Source organism: Argopecten irradians, chromosome 2, assembly GCF_041381155.1.
Source record: "Argopecten irradians isolate NY chromosome 2, Ai_NY, whole genome shotgun sequence".
In the NCBI taxonomy this organism is placed as follows: domain Eukaryota; kingdom Metazoa; phylum Mollusca; class Bivalvia; order Pectinida; family Pectinidae; genus Argopecten; species Argopecten irradians.
In genome coordinates, this window is record NC_091135.1 from 39,664,055 (window position 1) to 39,676,750 (window position 12,696).

The 12,696-nt window shown below is 34.0% G+C and overlaps 1 protein-coding gene across 1 annotated transcript in view; it reads right to left on the reverse strand.

Annotated features, from left to right (window-relative positions):
• Nucleotides 1-12,550, reverse strand: part of LOC138315445 (RING finger and SPRY domain-containing protein 1-like) — a 48,469-nt gene extending 35,919 nt beyond the window's left edge. The window contains exons 1-11 of the mRNA XM_069256483.1: nucleotides 12,453-12,550; nucleotides 11,791-12,227; nucleotides 10,004-10,169; nucleotides 9,341-9,473; nucleotides 8,936-8,994; nucleotides 7,439-7,505; nucleotides 6,780-6,920; nucleotides 5,816-5,826; nucleotides 5,174-5,278; nucleotides 2,947-3,090; nucleotides 2,610-2,721 (exon numbers count right to left, since the gene is read on the reverse strand). Of these exons, the coding sequence (XP_069112584.1) occupies nucleotides 2,610-2,721; nucleotides 2,947-3,090; nucleotides 5,174-5,278; nucleotides 5,816-5,826; nucleotides 6,780-6,920; nucleotides 7,439-7,505; nucleotides 8,936-8,994; nucleotides 9,341-9,473; nucleotides 10,004-10,169; nucleotides 11,791-12,119 (1,267 nt within the window). The 5' untranslated portion in view covers nucleotides 12,120-12,227; nucleotides 12,453-12,550. The remainder of the gene's footprint in view (nucleotides 1-2,609; nucleotides 2,722-2,946; nucleotides 3,091-5,173; nucleotides 5,279-5,815; nucleotides 5,827-6,779; nucleotides 6,921-7,438; nucleotides 7,506-8,935; nucleotides 8,995-9,340; nucleotides 9,474-10,003; nucleotides 10,170-11,790; nucleotides 12,228-12,452) is intronic.
• Nucleotides 12,551-12,696: the final 146 nt, after the last annotated feature.

The window sequence follows — 12,696 nt, forward strand, 5'->3', positions numbered from 1 at the left end:
AGAACGTATGAAACATGCTCTCACAACTCGTCAGTCACACGGTCAGTTTCTGGACATCTATACACCAATCAAGCTGGCCTAATCCCGTCTAAGTTGTTGTAACGAGCCACTAATCATAACTAGTACTGACCCACTACTAATCCTGCTAATCTCTAAGTAGGACAGATTGAGTCATATACATCTAAATACTGTATTATAGAAAGTGGGAGTAAATATACAATGATGTATGTATACACTGCAGTTATGGACACAATAAAAACATCTCCAGAATCTTACTAAATACACTTCAAACCTGCCAGGGCTGAATAAACCTACCGTAATATTTACATATCAATTACTGTAATGTTTTACATGTATTTACAGAAGTAATCAAATTATTTAAAATTACTATCATTACTACTATATCAGATCTCCATTTTTATATTTGTTTATGAACATTGGCTTTTATTTCAACAATCAAAAGAATTGCATAATAACTAAATTTGAAAAAAACTAGAAATGTTATTTTTGTTGAATATTGTCAACGCCAAAGACTTACTGAAATGCTTGACGATATCACATAAATGTTTACAAATATTATCAATCATTAAGATAGCAAATATAGCCCTCAAAATGACTCTACTCTGAGGAATACACATACTGGTACTGACTAGGGTGTATTGTACACTTTTGGTCATTTATGAGAGTCAAACTTGTCCAAATTAACTATGGACAAGAACATAAAGCTACATTAGACAGAGGTTTGTGGAAAATATCACAAAATAAATTTTCAAACTTGTATCTTGATTAACCTGGAAATAATTCCACCCACTGCTCTTTCTTGGTCTCTGTCTGTAAATGATCACAGGATCAAACAGTAAAGTGTATATCTAAAAACATTTACATATCAAAGATTTATTCACTCATGCCCTATGCGGGCCTCGAACTCATGATCTAAGGCACCCAATCGCCTGGGCAAACATACCTGTGCCTTCTACCACCGCGCCCAGGCCCTTTTAAAGGATATTTCTATGACGAAGTGATAGTCAGTTCGATATACTGACATGATCACTGTTGGAGCTAAACCTGGATTTTTTAAAAAGACTTCTACTTTCTAATAGAATCCAGTATTAAATCCATACAGTTTGCATTGGCCAAGCTAATCTGAACATAATAAATAACAAGGAGCCACAAAGCTTGGCATTATCCCCTGCACCCCACAGTTGGTATAAAAACCGCAAGGTCAAAGTAACAATTATTTAAGTATAACTTTAAATGTATGCGAGTATTGTAAAACTGAAAAAAAAGTAACAGCTGGTAACATTTATACAAAAAGAAACAGTAATTTGTTAACAAAATTTTTGGGAGTTTCCATGGTAACAGAAAACAAAAGATCCCAGAGGGATCTTGGCGCCCACCACAGAATGATCAATGTCTGACATATGACAGAGGGATCCTTTCTCTGCCTTTCAAACTTTTCAAACTATCAAAATCCAAGATGGCAGCTAGTCGGGCATCTTGTTGACCGATTGGTTCCAAGATGCAATATGCACAACAAGGGTCCTAGGGGAACCTACATATGAAATTTGAGAAAGATCCCTTCAGTATTTTCTGAGAAATAGTGGTAACAAACTTGAACTATCAAACTTGAAGATGGCTGCCTGGCGTCCATTTTGGGAACCGATCGGTCCCAAAATGCAATATGCTCAAATAGGGCCCTACGGGAACCTACATATCAAATTTGAAAAAAATCCCTTTAGCACTTTCTGAGAAATAGTGATAACATGAATCGTTAAGGACAGAAAGATGGATGATGGACCACAGATGAAAGGCGATTTGAATAGCCCACCATTTGATGATGGTGGGCTAAAAATCCAAAAATGGAAGGTTTACAATAGCAATAGGCACAACTAGGACACTTCTCTGGTGTATACAGAAAGTTTCATGGAGCTGCTTTGAACGGTTTTGGAGTTACGGGCCCTGAAAAGCATCTCATACAGACCGCAATTTAATATTATTTAATAGATAACAAGATATTGCAAACAAGGTACAGTTGCTTTTGCTCATGGAGGATTAAATTTTGCTATATTTGCCTTAAATGTAATTCCCGTAAAATTAAAATACCAATATATAAAATTCAAAGATTGGTGAGGAATATACTTGTATAGCTTTTTACTATCAGAAACCAAATTTTGTTAGTCACAGTGGCTTATGAATTTTTCTATTTTCCAATTCAAAAGAAGTTCACCAAGATTTAATGATGATTTAAAAATTGATAATATTATTTCATAATAAATGATATACAATATTAATTTGCAGAGATCAATTTTCTTTTATCTTTTTTAATTGTGAAGTTTGTGAAAGTAAATTGTTCGAAAAAGAAAGTTGGTTAACAGCTATTTCATGTTAAGTCTGGCACTTTTTTGTTGATTTGATTACTTAGTCATATTAACAGCAAGAGTCATTTAAGGACAGCCTCCCATGTTTGTGGAGTGTAAGGTGCGTGTTCTGAGAGACTGTGATATATATGTGTTGTGTCTTGTATAGTAGAAAAGTCTAGAACTATTTATCACAGAGGTAGACTCAAAAGTATGATCATGCACTATAACAAAAAGAAATGGCTCCCTTACCTGGCTTCCAGAAGTCATGACTATGGGACTGACTTTCAGCATTGTACCAGATGAGTTGTCGACATCCGTCATAGGCCATGGAGTATTCGTCATCTCCTATCCCATAGCCCTCCTACAACCAACACATTTAACAGTCACAGCCAAGCAGTACACCAGAGAAGCAGTTTTACTCTAATCACTGAGAACAACGTTATTATTGTGTAGCCAGACAAAGCTTCCAGAAGATGCCATGAATGTTTGTATTAACATGGTATTAATGCTTTAGTGTAACACAGATACATTAAAAAAGCTGCAGTTTTGTCCAATAATGAGATTCCATAAGTTCATTGTTACGTACATGATTAAGAAAGCTGCTCTCCTTGGTGGCCCAGCCGATCTGCATCACTCCGTCTGTAATCACAGTAACCTCATAGTACCAAACCCCAGAATCTACCTGGAATGTACAGCGCACGCTCTCGAACGATGATGCATCGCTTCTCGCCTGTAATCAACAAGTAGTTAGTTAGTATTTGTAATGTACAGCACAAACTTGTGAACAATGACACATAACATTAACTCTTCACCTATAAACAACACAAGGGTTTTGTGAGTAATCCATGACCTTTGCTTGTAAATAAAGGTATGTGTCTTTATAATAGTCAGATATGGGTGGCTATGAAATCATTTAACTAATATGCTAATCAGGTACAATGTATTTATTGTTTCCAGGCAAGTTTGTGTAATATCTAAATTCAGAAGTTTTAACATCTACTTATTTTAAAACAATTGGTGTCCCTCCATCTTTAAAATAAAACTCACATTTTCATATGTTACTATAAACATTTTTTTAACCACTTTTTTTCAATGGAACCAAGGGAGGTAATTCAACTATATTTACATTCAAAGTACAATAAGCAAATTTGTAGAATTTCCATCCCCCGCTTTCAGGACATATTGTAGGTAAAGATTATTGAGGTTAGGTTTAACCTTGGTTAAAACATGAAAAAACGAACTGAAGTCTTATTCCGAGGTAAGATGTGTAAAATAATGTCCGCTGAAAGTGACTATTGAACGTGGCTGAGCTCTTAGGCATTTAACTACAATACTAAATTTTAAGAAAATCAGTTTATTTTTGTTGTATGATTGCACAGGGAATGGCAGAAAATGATGTTTTTAGTACACGAAGGAGCCATAACTCCACTACATAATGTCCACCAAAAGTGGAAATCAAACTTGGTCAAGCCCTTAAGGCATTTGATCTTCTTACCAAGTTTGAAGAAAAACGGTTAATATTTATTAGGGTTATTGCAGAGAAATGGCAGAAAATGACTTTTTTTTATTAAATCAAAGGGCCATAACTCCGCTAAATAAGGTCCATCAACAGTAGCGATCAAACTTGGCTGAGCCCTTAAGGCATTTAACCTTGTCACCAAGTTTGAAGAAAATCGGTGTACATTTGTTACAGTTATTGCACGGAAACGAAGTGTGACAGACAGACGGACAGACAGATGGACGGACGGACAGATGGACAAACCCAAATTAATATCGCCTGTTTCAGAGAAAGGGGGGAATAAAAGGAAACTTTCTTACACATCAATCGCTGTATATGTCATCAAATGAATGTAAACAATACGAAAAGATAGTGCTGCCAAACCTGCGCTTTTGGCTCTACAAATACATCAGTCTTTATTTCTGAAGGTCCATTTATTTAAACCATAACAAATCATGTAGAGCTAGTGTCTGACCAATGAACCATGCACACAGTATTTGATACACTACCCTGTGTTTGGCAGAAAAATCACATTTTTGGAATGAGGAAGAACTTTAAAAAGTATTGCCTAGTAAAATATAACTATTAATTGTACTTATTTAACATATATTGTGATAAAAGTTATGCAACTTATGTAATTCACTGTTAAAGGGACATGAACCTAAAATAAATATGAAGTATAAGCTATATTTGTTAATAGCATACTTAAAGTCTACAGACTTTTCATTCGACATGGCAGCACGAAGGGAGGTTCTTGACTTAATTGCACGTTTGTACATCAAGCAAGTATAAACTGGGAAATTGCTCCTGTCTCTTGCATTGCAGCAATCTATTTATATTTACCTACTTTCCCAATTGTGCACATTACTGACTCTTGTCGTAATCAGTTTTCTAACAGAATTCGTTTGTGTTCGCTTCACCCACGTTTTTGACCCACCATTTTGTTTATATCATCTAATTTGTGCAGTGCATTTGGGAGGTCATTCAAGTTCAATAGTACTATTTTTATCACACTGCAGTCTACAAAATTTGACCGGTTCAATTATTTTATTTGACACATTTGCACAATAACTGATATATTTTACTTAGTAAGGTATCTGATATGTCTTGTATATAAATTTTACTTAAATTTACATGGTTTATTTAGGTTCATGTCCCTTTAAAGTATGTGCTAGGTTTTAGCAGCGCATCTACTAGAGAACTGAAAAACCTTTAACCCATCTTGCAAAAACCCTATATGAACCTTGAATTTTTTATCCAGAGGTCATAGTAAAGTTGAAGAATATAAAACATTTTAACAACTTTTCACGCTTACCTCAGTGCCATCTGGCGATATTTTGAGGTATTCACTGACATCATTACTATTTAACATAACGTTAACGTCACTCAGGTCCTCCGCCTCATGGGAAAATTTGTGACCCTGAAATTTTAGAACAGATTCTAGCATGAGCAACATTTCTATAATTATACATGTATTTGTAATTCTATAAAAAATATATTAATACATATTTATATAGCTGACATTTAAAGATGCTCCACCACTGAAAGATCATCATTTGAACAATAACTGATGTTTGTGTATATATGTGTCTAATTAACACAAAAATACGGGACACAATTAATTATTTCTATTATGATTTTTATCTTTAAATAAAATATGAAGCTCGAACTTTTCAATGATGGTAATGGTGTAAAGAAAGTAACTTTTGTAACTGAAGAAAAATACTAATTTTTCTGCTCCTGTTTTTAATTGAGAAAATATACCATTCATCAGTGGTGAAGCATCTTTAAGAAATCAGATTAAAATTTTAAAATTCATGTTGATAATCTTAATGATAAATGCATGAGACAATGCTAAAATTGTTTTATCATGATGTGATTATCGTTAATATCAGCATCTTATTTTACCTGTAGATTTTCTTTTTCAACATATGGATTTTATAAATGTTCTATTTACCTCTGTGATGACTGTCAGTGGTTCAATGACAACAGCAGCAGCAGCAAACCAGAAGGAAATGACAGTATAAAAGTAATATTATTATTCCAGGTCTAGGAAAGCAAGGATTTTCCTTTAACCGAGTTTTCATTAGCTTATTTCATCAACACATACTTTGACTTATAATTCTTATTACCATATAAACTAGATGATTTTTTTGCAGGGTAAAATCCTTGTGATTTGGAACTTAAACTCAAAAATTTAAATAGTAAATCAATATTTTGTAATTTGGCTAAAGTGTATATATAAATATACCTTTTCTTGTAATAAACCATGAACTTACAAAGACCTACTTCCGTTTGCTAGGGTCTGACACTATATAACCTTACCAAACAAAAAGGGAATTTATGAGACATAATTCTCCTATAACTCCCTTTGGTAGTGATATGTTTAACATGTATTGGAACGTTGTTCATGCCGACGTTGCGGCGTAATGACACAATGCACATTTTTTGTGCGTACTTGTGTGCTACCGGAATAAAAAAAACAAAATTATTCTATGTTATTCGCTACGATATTTGTAGTTATGATTTTAAAATGTTGAATATCCTAAAGATATTCAACATTTGGTTTAAATTGATGGAAGTGTACTGATGATGTGGGGGGTTCTTATGACATCAGGGGTACTTATGACGTCACAAGAAGGGGGTTCAATGACGGGGTCAGCGAGGAATTTGATTTGGTAATAAAGCGATAACAGTGTACATTACAGTTTGGCTTGAAAATAACAGAAAATGGAAATATAAGCATAAAATTGCCTTCTTGGGGGATTTATGGTCCTAGAATTCTCCCAGGATTACAGACAAATTAATCATAACGTGCTAATGCAAGAAGGCCATCTAATGCTCAAATAATCCCCGCGGAAATAACAGGCTATACGAATCAACCACAGATTGTATTGGTTTGTAGTGAGTCATCAACTTACACAGATTATCAAGACACCACTTGGCACAGAATCCAACCTCACGTTTCTGGTAGTCAGGATTCTGCCACCATTTCTCTAACTCCTCTATTTTGTTTGGTGATGTTCCCTGTAGTGCTCTATTAGTTGTTGCCTTGTTTTCACCTGCAAGTACAAACATATACTGGAAAATTGAAGATGGGATTGCTTTTTCTCATGACAACTCAGAGTATATTTCCATTATTCAAATAAAACTCTTATTCAAAATTAATATCAATTTTCACTGAAATCACATGATTTAAACAATTGTGATTCCATGTTTGATGCCATATTTAATTTCTCAGGATAAATTCAAGAACACTTATTGCACTGTGCACATCTAGGCACTATCAGCTTGTACCATGTGCAATTTCAAACAATAGGCCTACTGGTTTTTGAGAAAATTTGTGTAGGCCGAAAGTGGATAGAGAGACAGAGTATAACAGGGCTCTGATGTGGGCCCTAATAATTAAAACAAAAGCTGTTTGTTTCTTATTTGTTTCAAAACTTTCCTATTTCCTTGGTTAATTTTTCAACAACATTAATACCCAATACATATTACTTTTCAATGTAAACATGAAATCCATGTACTTTAATACATGGTATTTCTCAAAGAAAACTATGCTATAATTTTGTTTTCTTACTTGTCTGTGCAAACTTTTCCAATGCTACCAGGGAATGAAGTATTACAACAGGGGGCAGGGACATATCCTAAAATACAAAAAGTAAGAATTAAAATCAGTTGAGGACATACATCAATATGAACAGATGAAATTCATTTTTGACTAACTAAATCACACTAAATGCTAAGTTTATTGCATTTAAAATGGGAATATGATTTAGCCAAAAAAAATAATTTGTCCGTTTAGGGTTACATTGGCAAAAAAATTAGGGTCGGTAGGTCCGGAGGATTTTTTTTTACCTTTTTTTAGTGTCTTTCACTCTAACTTAATGGCCAGACACAGAGTCTGAGATCGAAACCCCAACTTTTAATTTTGTTTTCGTAGAAAAGTGGGGAAAAAAATAGGGTCGGGGGTAAAATATTACGGTTGGTCGGGTAACCGTAAACAGACATATTATTTTTTTGGCCTTATACATGTATAATAAATTTAGTTTATTATTCAGATTATCATCCTTCAAACAACATCATGCTATTAAATTCACCTGCCACCATCTAGCAACATATTGTCCTCTATCCAAGATAGAGGCCTGGCAGCCATCTTGTTGACTGTTCAGTTCCAAAATGCAATATGCACAACTAGGGCCCTAGGGGAACATGCATATGAAATTTGAGAAAGATATCTTCAGCCCTTTCTGAAAAATAGCGGTAACAAACTTTAACTATCAAAATCCAAGATGGCTGCCTGACAGCCATCTTGTTGACTGATCGGTTCCAAAATGCAATATACGCAACTAGGGCCCTAGGGGAACCTACGTATGAAATTTGAGAAAGATCCCTTAAGCCCTTTCTGAGAAATAGTGGTAACAAAATAATGTTGACAGACGGAGGGACGGACCATGGACGAAAAGCGTTTTAAATAGCCCATGCCCCCATCTGATGATGGTGGGCTAAAAAGAGAGAATTTTCTTAAAGAGAGACATAGCCTATGTATACTTAGTCTATATGGTTAGCCTATACAAGAGTCTATTGTTATATATCAAAACATAGACATCATCCACAACCTACATAAGAGAGTCCAATTTTTTACACTCACTACCTTGTAGGAATTACACCAATTACAAATCTCATTATCAAGTATTAAAGCTTACTACATATCCAACTACATCCAGTACCTACACTAAACAGACCTCAGTGACACCCATTCCATACAGACACTGTAGAAAAGAGACTTCTGAATGCTTAAGACTGCTGAACATAATTCATGTACGCAATAAGTTGGTTTTTTTTTTAATCGTTTTCAGACAAAAATCTTTTGGTGACTAATAAGATTAGCTTACCTCCTAGTTTGGATATAAAAGACTAGAGATATGTATAAAGATTTGATCATCTATATCCAATGCTGATTAGGAACAGATTCTGGAGCAGGTCATCAGAAGATCTTTCATCAAAATCATCAAAGACCTTTTGTGAGTCTTTTTTGACTGCTTAAAGCATCAAGATTTTATATACATGTACTTACTAGATTTCCAAGTAGGTAGTCTAACACTCTAGGTGTCAACAGGGCAATACTGTTTGGTCCTGAAATAAAAGGTGATAGGACTAGTTATAAAATAATTTTCAAATATATTTTCTCAAAATACAAATCTCCATTCACATGTACCTGTCTAGATACCACATAAAAGTGCATTTGACATTAAAGGTCAATAATAATAATGTTATTTGGTCTGAATAAAATGGTGGATTTTCTTTCAAATTTTCACAAATCTTATTGTCTAAACTTTAGTCGAAACTAAATTGTATCCTTGATTAAAATATACATAGTCATCATTCTTTTCATCCCAGTCGAACTACAACAACATTGGGACGTCTGATGAAAGGTTAACATAAGAAACAATATTTAAATACATGTACAGAATTTACTTACCAGCTAATTTTTCTGCTAAGCAACCAAGAACTACACCAATATTTCTGTGTATCTTTCTAAAAGAATCTGAATTTTTGGCCCCTTGATCTTCGTTGGTTAGATTCATTTTTTGACATAAAACCAATGTTGTTTCCTATAAATTGCAGTTCAATGAAATAAAAAAGGTAACAAACATAATAATTACATGTAATTATCCAGCTTGCCTGTACTGCCCGGTATTTTATTCTTATAATAGTCTAATTGAGATGTATAACCAATATTTGGTAGTGACAAATAAATGGATGTATGATAATGATGATGTATTACTTTGTCTAAAATTCCACCAATTACAACAACATGGAACTCAAAGATTTTGGATGCATGAAAGTAATTATACATTTTTGAACTGAGAATGTCATCTAAATATAGTTTAAGTTTATGACTGAAATGATAATTTTGAGAAATGGATCTTAATTTGAAACCTAAAGCCAAATGTTGGTGTGGCGTTTGCCACCAGGAAAGTAGCTGTAATGACTACAGTCATTGATAGCAAGACAACTGTATGTCATAGTACACTTCAGTTTTCTGTATAGATACATCAATAGATCACATTAATATTATCACATTTAATCCTTGATTATTGCTAAACTCATTAATCATCAAACAGTCTACAAATGTTTTCACCTTGGTTGGCAGAGGACATTCGTCTAACAGTAGAGTAACAACAGCTGGTCCCAGTGGATCTTCTATAGGAATAGAATGTATGAGGGAGCTGACCATCTCAAGCCATCCACTCTGTGACTCGGCTACCTCTTGTAGACATAGCATTGCCTGTGGTGGTTCCCTCTCACTGAAAGAATATCAGAATTAGGGTCCATGTTTTAGCTGATTCATACAAATGTCATCCAGAAATAATTACCAGTGTTCACTACTATCCATTAAAGTACTGACTTTTATTGAAATAGAACAGATATGAAAACCTATACTGTCGATGCTTAAACTTTCACAAAAGAGTGGTGCAGTCTGTGACGGTTTTTTTTCCGCTGCTAGTCATTTGGACTAGTAAACCCCAAAATTTTACTAGTCTGACTATTTAATCATTAGTCCAAATTAAATAATATCATATAGCCGTTTTGCTTTAGCACTTCAGTCATGATCGGTTTATGATTTTTTTACAGTCTGGGTGCGTTCGTGAACGCAAATTCTCACATTATGATGCATCCAGACAGAAATAATCGCATACAGAATGCACTCAAAATGTGTTGAAAAATGCAATTGACCACCGCTCTTGTAAATATAATATTTACTGATTTTAAATTGGGTGGAGAGCCACTAGTCCAATCAGACTACTGTAAACCAACTTTTATTTGCGTGCGATTTATTTTCACGAATTTCATGATCCAAGTAAATTCGCGGTGTTTATCTCCGCGAATCAATTTCTACATCACCTTATATTGATAGGAATTATCATTCAATTGCCAAATCCGCGAATTATTATCTTTGCAGACTTGTTTTGAAATGGAAATCGTGAAATTTAATAGCCGCAAAAGAAAGTTAGTTTACCGTATATATATATTTCATTACAACTGACACTAGTCCAGCTGTAAAATTATAAGTCGTGGGCATCAGATTAATGATAAAAGTCGAAGACTGGCTGGTACTGTAACCTTCAATTCTAAGTTCTGGTTGAAGACCTGACCATGCATATAATCCTTTCACAGTTATGGAATTAAAACCCCTTTTTATTTTTGGCAAACATTATTACTTGATACAATATTTACATTCACTTGCCACTTCTACTATATAAACTAACCTAGGCAAAGTGAAGTCTATGGGGTTATAATTGACACCCAAAATGTGACCATTATGATTACACTAATTTTGCCATGGTCAACTGAACATCGTCAAAATAGCTGTTCCTTCTTGTGGATTAAATTGATGATGATAAACGGTTTTCATGGTCTAACTGAAACAATGTATATGAGATAATTTTGTCAATATAATTATTAAACTATCTTCCTATGTATTAAATCTATAGTCTATATAGATGGTAGAGCTTTGGAGGCAATCATCACACTGCGCTAGCGCAGGGCATTATGATAGATTACATAGGAAGACAGTTTCTTGCTTAAGTACCGTAAGACATGTTTATAATAAACTTGCTTATCACAGACATATGTTTATAACTTAGTCATTGTCGTTCCCCATCAATGTTCCTATAAGATGTCTGTAATATGTGTGTAATGAATTATGCTTATAACAAAAGTGATTTCATTTTTTGTTATAACCATATTTTACTGCTTTACTGTAAATAAGAAAATCAAACTGACTTCTTCTAACAACAACTTTAAATAAACAATAGAAACAAAAACACCCTCTACTTTCTCTTCTCAGATCTTTAAATATTCAAAATCCACATGATTTTACAACATAGGAAATTAAAATAATTGATTACTTCAGTTATTACATACTTATCTACAAGGGACCTAATCACATGAAGAGTTTCCAACACTAGTTCATCTACCGTCTTCCTTGGTCTCCAGCCTCCCGAGGATGCCGGTCTATGATTACCCAATCTTGAATCTGTTTGTAAAGAGTGCTGTCCCCTTGTGCTTGTCTCGGAAGAAATAAAACTTGACACAGCATTGCTCCCTCCTCGGTTTTCTCTGCTGTTGGTTTTATCTTTACAAATACATGCTCCCATCTTCCAAGCAAATGACTGCAATACTTGCTTTAGCAGTCTCCTGTTTTTTATTGCACTTCTGAAAATGTTGTGCGCAATCCAAAATGTCACAATCATACCATGTCTTACAGCCCTTTCCTCTAATTTTATGTATTATTTCAAGTCCTTATTTTACTAGCATAATTCTCTTTCATGGCCATGTTACTTTCAAATATAATTTACAACCTGAAAATACAAATAACAATAGGTTTGTTTTACAACAAAAACTACAACAAAATATTTTGTAAATGATATTAGAACGACAGTGATATATAACGTTATACAGATATAAGAACTTGGATAATGCAACAAATGTGAAGGAAAAATGACCGCAAACGATAACATTCATTAATCATAGGAGTAGCAACATATATGCAATACTTCTAAATACATCACAAACGATAAAGTTACCTTTACGACCTTGTATCACGGAGAAAATCAATCTTACTCATCTACCTTGTCAATATAGGAAGAGAAACTAGTTCGACGTCGTCCATATTGGAATTACGAAAGGCATCATGGGTAATTTACATACTTTTCACATTCCGTTTTATATATGAGGATGATATGGCCATATTAACTAGGAGGAATTTGAAATAAACTAAATCATGAAAAAATCTTTCACATAGATTTCCAACAAAATGATACTGAAATT